Source organism: Lolium perenne, chromosome 5 (assembly GCF_019359855.2).
Source record: "Lolium perenne isolate Kyuss_39 chromosome 5, Kyuss_2.0, whole genome shotgun sequence".
Lineage (NCBI taxonomy): Eukaryota > Viridiplantae > Streptophyta > Magnoliopsida > Poales > Poaceae > Lolium > Lolium perenne.
In genome coordinates, this window is record NC_067248.2 from 252,207,703 (window position 1) to 252,220,086 (window position 12,384).

At 42.6% G+C, this 12,384-nt stretch overlaps 1 protein-coding gene across 1 annotated transcript; it reads right to left on the reverse strand.

Moving 5' to 3' along the window:
* Positions 1 to 5,570: 5,570 nt before the first annotated feature.
* LOC139831812 (uncharacterized) lies at positions 5,571 to 8,508 on the reverse strand. The gene is made up of 3 exons (XM_071821148.1): positions 8,095 to 8,508; positions 6,896 to 7,456; positions 5,571 to 6,725 (listed from the first exon to the last, which is right to left on the reverse strand). The coding sequence occupies exons 1-3, from the start codon at positions 8,506 to 8,508 to the stop codon at positions 5,571 to 5,573; spliced, it is 2,130 nt and encodes a 709-aa protein (XP_071677249.1).
* Between the last annotated feature and the right edge of the window lie 3,876 nt (positions 8,509 to 12,384).

Sequence of the window (12,384 nt, forward strand, 5' to 3'; positions counted from 1 at the left end):
TCACATGATCCATATTACACGAATAGTTGATCTATTGATCAACGAACAAACACAAGTTCATAGTTCAACATAGCGGAAGCGTAAGATACAAGGACTCTCTAGTCCACAGGCCAACGCTTGACGTCGGAAGGCGCTTAGTTGTCGTAGGCGTCCTGCTGGTCATCTCCTTGGTCATCTTCATACTCTGGCCATTTGAATAGCCAGGGACAAAGCCGTGAGTACTTTAAGTACTCGCAAACTAATACTAATGTAAGTGCTAGACATTCTAATGTGGTTTGCTAAGCTCTAGTTTATTTGCATAAAGCTAGTTTTAGTTCACAAAGTTTGAGAAAAGCTTATTCAAGTGCTAACTAACTCAAGTGGGAACATTAGTGTCATTCCCACCATTTCAAGTGGTGATTTCAATTCAATCCACCACAAGTCATTTCACCATCATCTTTCAACATCCTTTTCAAAGATATGGCATCGGAAACTGTATGGCCTTTCCAACCGTCCGTAACCGTGGACGCGGCTATTCGAATAGGTTTACACTCTGCAGAGGTTGCACACTTGTGCCACAACATTTGATTTCATCCGTCGGGATTTCCCCGAATCATCGTAACACAGTACGCGGATCATCAACCATAACCTTTCACTTACAAATCCTAGTATGAGCACCTCTCCCCATGAGCTTGGCCTCCCAGTGAAGACCAACTGTCAACCTGGGAACTGCACAGGGCTTGGGCCGGACATTCACCTCATTTCGCATCATATCATATCATTTCTTTCATTGTAGAGGCAGCTTTCGGCATAACCCTGATGACGCTTGTTTAGAGGGAACCCATACTAAGACGCATAAACTTCCAGTTAATCCCTACCCATAATCAGGTATTGTGGGGGTACTTAATAATTGGAAAGGTATCGCATTCAAACCAACACCATTGTTTTATCAAAAATCACCATCTTCTCTTGTTCACATTCACCTTCATAAATCATTCAATGGAATGCATCATCATTCCAAGGTTTCAAAATCATTTCAAAATCACATTGTTCCCATCTAGAGTAGTCAAGTTTAATTCATTAGCACTAGCTCTAATTCATGAGGGGTGCTATCTTGCTTTGCTTGGAAGAGACTAACTCACTACTCTAGTAACCAACTTGTACTTTGACCAAAGTTAACTATAAAAGTAACTCATTTAGAAAACAAGTAAAAACTTGTAAAGCAAAAACTTGGGATAGGTTCATGTAAGAAAAGATAAGAATCATGGTGCCTTGCCCCAAGGGGCTTTGCACTTTGCAAGAATAATAGCTTGCCTTGGTAGTTCTCAAACTGTTCCTCCTCCTCCTCTTGGTAGCAACCTTCTTCTTCGGCGTACTCTCCGGTGCTACCGTCTAAATTTGAATACGAGTATAATTACTCACTAATTCAATAGCTATTCCACACATCACATATAAACACACAAACTATTCTATGCACACAAAATAATCTACTTAGGTGCATGGGTTGTGGGTTTTAAATAGAATTCACTTCTTTGTATTTCATATGTAAATGATAGTTTCCATAGGGTTCTTGAGAAATAATTTCCTCTCATTGAAATCTTCTTAAGATTTAATTTCTCAAACAACCATGTATGAACTCATATTGACCTAAGTCAAATGTTCATCATCATCATTTGTGAAAATGATTTAAATGAGGTAGATCACCTCATAATATTTAAATAACACTACATTTGATTTAAATCTCAAGTAATTCATATAAGAGATTTTGGACCAGAGGTACAAACATCCCATGAATTCATGTGAGACAAGTTTAAATGGAGTATAGGACTCCACATAATTTGCTCTAATAGTTTTGGACAATATCAACTAGTTAAATCTAGCCATAATATCCATTAATTAAACTATGGCATGATCATGCAAAGTGACCACACCATTTTATTGCATAAACAATTAGTGTAAGTCAAATGTGAGCTATTAGAGTTGGAATTAACTTAATATCCATTTTGGTTGATTTTTAAGAATTATTTGAATAGGGAAAAGTCCCTGTCTTGTTATTTTTATCACATTTATTCTACAAAGAATCTGGCCATGGGGCCAGTGGCATGTTGTAGAGAATTTCAGTAGCTTTCCAACAACATAAAATTCACTAAATTTGGTTTAGCCAATTGGAAACTATTTAATTTCAAAGTTTGTGCTGTAAGGAAAAAGTTTGGGAATTATTTGAATCGAATTTGAATTAAAAGGCCGGCGGGAAAGCTAGGTGGGCTCAAAGATTTAAAAATGGCCCAAGGCCAGCCCAGCCACGGTCCAGTGCCGCGCGGGCTGCCTGACAGCGGGGGCCACCCGTCAGTGGGTATTCAAACCCGAAACGGTATGGGCGAAGCTGGGGCGTAGGATTAGATCAAGATCTAACGGCCGAGGTTCATCGTCCCGCCGGCGAGAGGGGAGTTCACCGGCGGCTCAGGTAGGGGGTGGGAGAGCTTACGGCGGCTCCAGCAAGGGATGGCAATATGCGCGAGGTAGATGTGGACGACGGCGGTTCTCCTGGTACCGGCGGCTCGTCCTGGGGCGGCTCCAATCGACGGCGAGCTTCGGCGGCGATCACGGGCAGTGGTGTAGCAATTGAGCGGCGACGGTGGCTAATCGAGGCAGTGGAGTGGCTCAGGTGGTCGAGTGAGAAGAGGGGAAGACGATGGTGTGCGCAGATGGCTTAGGGGAGTGCTCTATTTATAGCGACGCGAGGGTGCTGCGGGGCAGAGAAGAAGTCGACACGCGCGCGGCGTCTCCGGCGAGCTGTCGAGCTAGGCGGCGATGCTGTCGGGTTCTCCTCGTCCAGGCGAAGCTAGGGGTGGTGTTGGCACGGTCGGGAGGCGTGGTATGGCGTGGGATTGTGTCCGTGTCTGCCGCGCCCGCGGCGGACCAGGGTTGGCTTCTCCGGCGACGGCGGGTGCGGGTCGTGGTCGAGGGCGTGTCCAACGGCATCGCGGTGTCACGGTGAGGCTCAAGGTGCTCGCAGGGGGTCCAGGGGCTGCGTGAGCGCGTGGGACGGCGCGTGTGCTGAGCGTGTCCACGCGCGACACGGGCGGCATACTGGCGGTCCTGGGCGTGTGCTGGGCGCGCGCGTTCCGGGCATTTTCGTCGTTCTCGTCGACCAAGGTGGTGCTAGGAGGCGCTAGGGGATGTGGTGGCGCACGGTGGCGAGGTGGCCAGGGCAGGGGTGCAAGGATGAGAGGGGGAGGTCGACGGGTCGGGGACATGGCCGGCATGGCCATGCCCTAGCTTACTCTCTCTCTCTCTTAGCCTCACTATGCTCCACTTAAGGCTTAAGGGGACCAGGGAACACAATGGGATAGGTTAGGGTAGTTTAGGTTAGGTAGATTCACTATTTACAACTATTGCAAATAGTGCCCGAATTTGTGAAATTCAAAAATAGCCAAATTTGAAATAATTCAAATGGTGAAAGTTTTTGAAATGTGAGTGTTGATATAAGTTGTAAATGACCAGAGAGGTTTTGAGGTGGTGGTGGAAAAATTAGAATTCACATATTTGCAAAATTGGCTAAGTGGGGAATGTTGCATATGTGAGAAAGTTGGAATTTTGGTTGAGCATGGCTCATGATCCAAGATGATTTTGGCATGGTGATCTTCACCAAAGTTGTTCACCTTGATGTTGAATTTGAAATGGTGCAAAGAGTTAGCCAGGGTTGGTTTGGGAGAATTGAATGGCAAGGGCTCAAAGTGGTGATCAGACTAGAATTGTCAAAATTGACCATTATCATATGTGAGTGGGATTTGTGTTTGAAATCCATTTGAATTTTGAATCTTTGATTCCAAAAGTTGTAGTAAGTATTTAATAACATTACTCAACTAATGGGGAAGACCAAATAGGTCTAGGGTCAAAATTTTATAAAAATGCCATAGGGCATATGTGAGGGTTTTTAGGGTTTTCCATTTAATGGAATTTCTTCCTCTTTGATTTATTTGGTTGGTGATCTTCATATGATCACACTACGGTTTTAGAGTATATCAAATACAAGTAATAACAATCATCATGGCATATCACTCAAATGCACAAGTCCTATGCATGGTACTATATGCAAAAAAGAAAAGTTTTTGTTGGTTTGAAATTTTGTTTTCTGGAATTCTCTAACTTTCTTTTTATTGAAATTTGGGGTGTTACACAAGGCCAGAAGGTTCTATCGCAGAGGGCTACATTGTTGATGAGTGTTTGATTTTTTGCTCTAGATTTTTCAAGGATGGCACAGAAACAAGATTTAACAAAGATGATAGGAACCAAGACATACGGAGAAAACGTGATCGTGACGAGATGGAAGTATTTTCAGTTGGAGCTAAAGGTCTTGGGAAATCCATTTTGAAACATTTTGACAAGGAATTTGACAAAATGGTTTGGTATGTGCTGAACAACTGTGACGATGTAGAACGTTATATCAAGTAAGTAGTTAGCTTCACTTTAATAACTACTTCTCAATGTTGCAGACATAATTGTCCTGTATTTCATATGTGTTTTTTTCTATGTTTCAGTGAATTCCGACAAGAATTGGGAGGTAGGGGTGTGCGTGACATCGAGGAGACGGTTCAGAGAGAGTTTGCAGGTTAGTTTGCAAACCATGTGAGACAGTTGGACACTGCATCAGAAGATTTGAAGTCTCTGGCTGCTGGGCCAGACCAGCGTGTAGTAGTATACACTGGTTGCAACGTAAAGGGTGCGAGGTTTTGCACGCTTACTCGGGATAAAGACCTGAACACTCAAAATTCGGGCGTAGCAACTAAGGGATCTTTTGGTGATGCAGATGAGACTGAGTTCTATGGTGTTTTGCAAGAAGTTCTTGAACTGCAGTACGGGACTAACAAGCACGGTGACAGTACTTGTTTCGTTGCGACTGGTTCGACCTTGCGGGCAGGGGTTCCAAGATAAAAGATGATAGTTATTTTAAAAGCGTTAACACTTATGTCCTATGGTTCAAGAATTCACTATTCATATTGGCCAGTCAAGCTGAAACATGCTTCTATTTGGAGGATACAAAGTTTGGTGATCCGTGGAAAGTGGTGCAGAAGTTCAGCCATAGACACGTGTACGACGTTCCAGAATTAGAAGATGGTAACAATGATGCATTTGTACGGAATGAAGACGCATACCAGGAGGATGAAGGTTCAGTCGACCATACATTTCATGATGTTGTCGACCTAGACGAGGAAGCAGAGGTGGAGGCAGAGGAGGATGATCATCGTGCTGATGAAGTTGTACATATTCATGATGCTCGTACAATTCGTGAACTAGAGAATGAGGAAGATAGTCCCAATGTTGACATGGATATGAGCGAAGATGAACTACAGAATGAGGAAGATAGTCTCATATTGGAAGAGAACATACATGATGACGAGGGAAAAACTTCAGAAGAAGATAGTGATGTAGATTGATAGAAACATGTAATGCATACAACTATTTTTTTTTGAACCTTAAGACTGTGGGGAAAAAACCCCACAGTAATTTATTAAAAACAAATTAAAAGTATGTACAAAAAAGAAGACAAAGGGTTAGACCTAACTGTACAACTAACAGAAGAAAGAGAGCTAAATGAGGCTGCCTATCCAGGCGACTAGTTGTTCTAGGTGTTTCCTCTTAATCCTATGCACAAGCATGGATATATCATGAACAAAACCCTTCTTCCATCCTTGAAAAGATGGCCTCTGATACTGGAATATTTTGTCATTTCTCTGCTTCCATATATTCCAACAGGCAAGGATCACCACCTCCATGAAAAAAGGTTTAGCAAAACCCAATCTTGCTCTGACTGCTGCTGTTTGAATATCACTGCCCTGCAACCAATCTATCTGCAGATATGCCCAAACCCTTTGACTAAAATTACACTCAAAAAACAAGTGCATTCTGTCCTCATAAGCTCTAGCAAAACATAATTCACAATGAGTGTCTTCTGTAACCTTCCAGTGCCGCCTCTTCAGCATGTCTCTAGTGTTTAGACGATCACTGATTAAGAGCCATGCGAAGAACTTCTGTTTCATAATGCAGGACGATTTCCATATCCATTTATAAATTCCCATGACTTGAATGTGCTCATGAATGTGCTTATAATATTTGGATGCAGTATATGTGCTTCCCCAGGAATAAGTCCAAGAATCATTACCCACAGACAGAGGATTTCTCCTCATATTAGCACTCAACTCCTGTAACTCCTCAAATGCTTGTAGGGAGAGAGGCAGGTGAAATAGCTGTGTAATGTCAGCTGCTGCATATACCTCCTCAGCAGTGAGCTTCTCATACAAAGCATAAGAGAAAATTCTTGGATACCTTTCATGTAGAGGAGTGGAAGAGTTCTCAAACTTCCAACTATCCAACCAGAACATAAAAGTATCCCCCTTTCCAGGCAAAACTGTTGCCACCTGTCTATATTTTTCCAAGAACTTACAAACATCTTTCCACCAGAAAGACCCACAAAGATTCTCAGCCTGAGGGACAGTTGCCTGATAATAAGTTCTCCAAATGAGCTTGACCCATGGAATATCTGCCTTGTTATAAAACTTATCCAAAAACTTCAACAACAAGGCTTCATTATGCTTCTCAAAGTTAACAATGCCAACTCCTCCCTTACTCTTGGGCTTACAAAGCATTTCCCAAGCTGCCAAGGACTGCTTAGGAGTGTCAATGTTGTCCCTCCAAAGACACTGTCTAAGAATTCTATTTAACTGATTCAAAATACCAGGATGAATCTGAATAGAGCATAAAAAGAATGTTGACATGGATGACAAGGCAGAGTCCACCAACTGTAACCTAGCCCCCTGAGATAAGAAGCTAGAGATACTTGTAAGCTTTCTTTCCAACCTGGTGACAATAGGAGTTAAATGTTGAATTTTTGGTTTTGCTGTACCTAGTGGCAGACCCAAATAAGTGAAGGGGAGCGAGGCAACTTGGCACCAAAAGCATTAGCTAGCTGCTGCATTTCTTCTTCTTTCACATTGATTGGAACCATACTAGACTTATGATAATTAACTTTCAGCTCAGTAGAGATGGAGAATTTATGTAAGATTTCCTTCAAAGCAACCACTTGATCAATTTCTGCTGGGAGGATGAGCAAGGTATCATCTGCATACTGAACTATTGGAAAATCAGGGTCTCCTACCTCAATAGGCAGAGACAACAAACCTTGTGCAAGGTCATCATTAATAACTATCTGCAATAACTCAGATCCCAGCACATATAAGATTGGTGACAGAGGATCACCTTGCCTCACACCCCTTTTACAGAAGAATTGCTTTCCTGGCACACCATTTAACAAAATTTTAGATGTCCCAGAGGAAAGGATATCTTTGACCCACTGAATAGTTTTACTGTCAAACCCCATATGCCTCATCACTTGAATAATTGCTTCATGCTCAATAGTATCAAATGCCTTTGCAAAATCAAGCTTCATAATCACTACTGGTTTCTTAGAAGCATGACACTGGTACAAATACTCAAAGGTCCAAGCTACACAGTCCTGTATAGTTCTGCTCTTGATAAACCCATACTAATTCTTATGCACACAAGAAAGAATTCTTTGCTGGAATATGTTGGCCACTAATTTTGTCAAGAACTTTAAACAAGCATTGATGAGGGAGATGGGCCTATAATCATTAACACTCTCAGGGCTATGCACTTTAGGGACAAGAGTGATAAAAGATTCATTGATATTCTGCAATTGCAGTGTACCCTCATGAAAATCATGCACAAGCTTGAAGAAATCTTGCTTTATAATAGGCCAGCATTTTTTCAGAAAAAGGCCAGTGAAACCATCTGGCCTTGGTGACTTATCAGGTGGCATTTGCTTAAGGACTAGCTCAATTTCCTCTTGCAAAAAAGGCTGAGAAATCTCCTCCAGACCTTGAATTCTATTAATTAACCTTGGCAAATCAAACTGCATATTTATTCCTTCAGAATTGCCCATTCTATCTCTGTAACTTGACCAAAGCAAAGCTGCTATTTCAGCATGATCATTAACTACCCTCCATCAGCATCTTTAATCATTGAAATTGTGTTTCTTCTATTTCTTTGTGTGGCCATAGCATGAAAAAACTTGGTATTATCTTCTCCAACCTTTACCCATCTGACTGTACATCTCTTTCTCCAATAATTGCATTCTATCTGCAAAAGCTTCTCCAAATGTAACTTGACAATTTTCCTGAAGTTGAATTGTGTGACAAAAAGAGGCCTCTGATCTTCCAAATTATCCAAGATCAAAATAGCTTTATTACAGTGCTGAATATAGAACTTTAACTGGGACAAGTTCATGTGCCAATGCTTCAAGGCATATCTTAATGCCTTAAATTTTCCAGCAATTATAGCAGAAGTGTACTTCTTTGTAGAGTTAGTATCCCATGATTTTTTCACACAATCCATGAAACCTGGCTGGTCTACCCAAAAACTTTCAAATCTAAAGATAGAAGCCTTTGGAATAACAGTATCAATATTAACTACACATGGAACATGATCTGAAGCAGTATTAGCAAGAGGCATGACAGTAGTATTTGGATAAGAGGATATCCATTCAGCACTGGTGAAAAACCAATCAAGCTCCTCCAACAAGGGTTGGGCTTGCATATTTGACCATGTAAATCTCCTGCCTTTCAAGGGCAATTCAAGCAGACCTAAATGTCCAATTATTTCATTAAATAAGAACATGTCATTCACATCCCCTCCAGGTTTATTTCTATTTTCCTCTGATCTGATGAAATTAAAGTCTCCCAGGAGCAAGGCCAAGTGACAAAGTTATCTCTCAATATACCCTGACAAGGCCCATAAACTGACACTAAATTCCAGCTTTCATTATTATGGACAGAAGTGAATTTAACCACCACATCAAACCTCTGAATTTCCACCAGATCAGCAGAGAAAACAGAAGAATTCCATATAACCAAAATACCTCCAGATGCACCCACAGATGGGGCATAAGCAAAGGTGTCAAAGCGCTTAGGGCAAAATTTTCTAATAAATTTGTGATCAATATTGTCACATTTGGTTTCTTGTATGCAAATGACAGAACATTGACTTTCCTCAATTTTAGATCTTAAGGCCCTTTGATGAATATCAGAATTAAGGCCTCTGACATTCCAGCATAAAATCCTCCATTTTCTCACTTGTGCAGGACACATTTATAAACATTAATAAGCCATGTGACTAATAAGCAAAGGAGACCAACTCCACTGCCCCAAACACTGAAATTTTCATACCATAAGTATAATATTACAGAACACCCAAGCTGTAATAACTGACAAGTCTTGCACCAAAATAAACACCAAAAGCACACACACTGATCACATAGAAATACATCAAAAGGACAAGCAACACTAGGGACCAGCATGTATAGGGAGAAACAACTCCTCTGCTTCTCATGGGCTTCAGCTATCATTTGGACCATCTTTGTTCTTCTTACCCTTAGGATCAGCATTAAGCCTCTCCTCTGTCAACATATCAGGATCAATGCCCAAAGCAATCCCAACATTCTGCATGATATGCACAGGTGTCTCAGGTGGGATCTGTGCTGCATTATCAGTAGGATGCTGTTGCTGGGGCTCTTCAGCTGATTCAGTGTCTATGTCTTGCACAACAAGCACTTCTTCCCCTATCTTTTTCTTCTGGATCTTCACCTTCTTCTTGGAGCGAGGAGCAGTTTCAGACATGGACACAGGCCTATGCCCATCCCTTTTAGTACAACTCCTGGTGCTCCTTCTATAGGCAGTGTCAACCACTGCAGTCTCTGACTTCCTAGGCCTCCCCCTCTTCTTCTGAGACACACTCTGAATTGGAGTGGCACAGAAAGGTGGTGGGTCCAGATCTTGTACTGCAGCACTAACCTCTGCAGGGACAGCTGACTCCTGAAAATCAGTGAGAGTAGCAACTTATCTCCTTCTTGTCCCCAAACACAATGATCTTCTAGTCACCTGAGCAGGCACAAGCCTAAAGACAGAGACAAAGACCCTTTGAACATCTGGTCTTGTTCAGATAAAAAAACCGATTTGAAAGGAGGACATATGAGTGGCTTTGGGATGTCAGAGAAATAAGCTTGGGGAAGAGCCAAATTGATGAGCCTCTCAATGACCATGTGTGGAGGCAACATAGGACCAATATGCACCAACCCAACATGCACAATGCGATTTGGATCAATCAACTGCTGAATTACAGCAACCTCCATTACTGGCTGATTTACTTCTCCTTCTTCCATATCTGCATCAGCTCCTTCTGCAGCTGATAAGTCCACCACAATAGAATCATCAACCACTTCTTCCACTGGCTGTTCCTGTGGCACTACCTCTTGCTGCATATGTGCTTCATCCCCTGGCTGATCATGCTGGACTTGCTCCCCATGGAATGGGGCATTGTTTCATCCAAGCTGAGGAAAAGGAGGCAGAACCATCACATTATTTGGGATCACCAGATTGCCAGGAAGAGGATGAGGGTTTCCATCTGGTGGCATCTGATCCTCATCAGCAGGAAGAGCGTCAGCAAACTCTGCACCCATCACATAGCAAGGAGCAGTCCATGTTTCCTTCAGATCACCAATGTTGGCATAATTCCCAAAAACAATGTCCCTAGGTACTGAAGCTGGAGAATCAAAGGTGATGAAGATCATAGTTCTTTCCTTGAAGACATCATCCTGGTGCCAATGATGAAACTTCCCAAAGGCAGCCACAGCATTAGATATATCATAGTCATTGCGGTAGTCATAAGGAATCCCTAGGACCATAATCCATCTCCTCCTCGCTCCTTGAGCTGCTCCATGATTATTTCTATTATTATGATGAATGAATCTCACTAAGACATTATCAGCAATCTCAAAGGGTTGCTGCTGCACCAAAGCTGCGACCGAAGCAGGACTTCTCAACTCAAAAAGACCCACACCAAACAAACACGGCTGCATGTTTTCTACCGCACGCTGATGATGGTTAACTATAAAATCCCGAATAATATCCCTCCAAAAGATCTCATCTTGCTGCTGGGGAGGAGGATTGAGTTGAGCAACACAGTAGTTACCATGAGTAACCGCCGGAGCAACAGTGGCATTGTAGAAGGATCGCGGCAGCCTTGTCGGTCCTCCATCGATGATGTGAAACCCGTGCGGAACCCAACGCGCAGGGTTGAGCTCGAAATTAGCCATGGCGCAACGATGAGGTAGATCTGTCGGAGGTGGTGAAGGAGGCGGGCAGGGCTCTGTTTCGGCAATTAGTCCTGGTGGCCAGGTGCAGTAGTCGAGACGACGGACGGACCAGTGTCAGGGGATATCTGGGGAGACAAACCGACTTTGGGCACCCAGCATTTATTTTTTTGCCTTAACCAGTCTAAGCAGGTTTTCCTAAAATGGCCAGATCTGAAACAGAATCTACACCGGACCCGTTTAGTACAAGACTTAGAATCATGGCCCATAGAAAGGCAGCTACCACACTCCCAAAAACGGTAAGCAATGTCATCAACCACTTCATCCAGCCCATCAAGATTTCTGGGATGCTCAACCAAGGTTTCTTTAGGTACGGAAGGTTCCTCGATAACCTTTTCCTTGCCCTTGGATAACTCTACTGACTTAGAGATAGGCTCTGCGAATGCAGCATTGTCCTTTACTGTCTGCTGCACTTGAACCGAATCAGATTGCAAGAGGACAGCTTCAGATGCAGCTACAGGATCCGTATACCCTTTACAAGCAGGATAACTAAGATGTTCAGCAAAATTAAGTTTCTTCCCTTTTGTCCACTTATTTCTCATAATGGGTGCAGGCACTTTTTGCTCCATAGCCTTCATAGCCATTTGTGCTCTTTTCTTCCCTGGGCTAACAACTGTCCATTCAGCATCACATTCATTCTGCCAGAGATTAAACTCTCTCCCCCAATTAGGTCCACCACGACCCCATAAATGGAAGAAACACTTGAATTGAGAGCATCTAAACATTCGCAATTTCAGAATATGAAAACCAACACTTTTGCAAGAGACACGGAAGGAGAACACCCTGTCCCTAATAATAGAGATTTTCATCTTAGAAACACTGCCTCCAATAACTGACTCAAGTGCAGCAGCAACTGTTTCTTCATTTAAACGAAAGGAAGCTCTTCCAAAAGAAACAATCATGAGGAAGTGACCAGAACTGTCAGACGGATGAACAGACGAGCCAAACTTATGCTGAACGTCTTTTGAGAAATTTCTGCCATGAGACAAACTCAGTTTCAAAGCTGGTTGAGAAACCAAATCAATAGGTGGAACAGTGCCAGAAGTCAAAACCTCTACAGGAGCTGTGGCCAAAGTTTCAACTGAAGGCGTAGGGACATTATCCGTCATTAAAACTGGCTGCGAGGCTGCATGATCCATGCAAACACGTGTAGAAGGGAGACCCACTATAATTGGGGTACC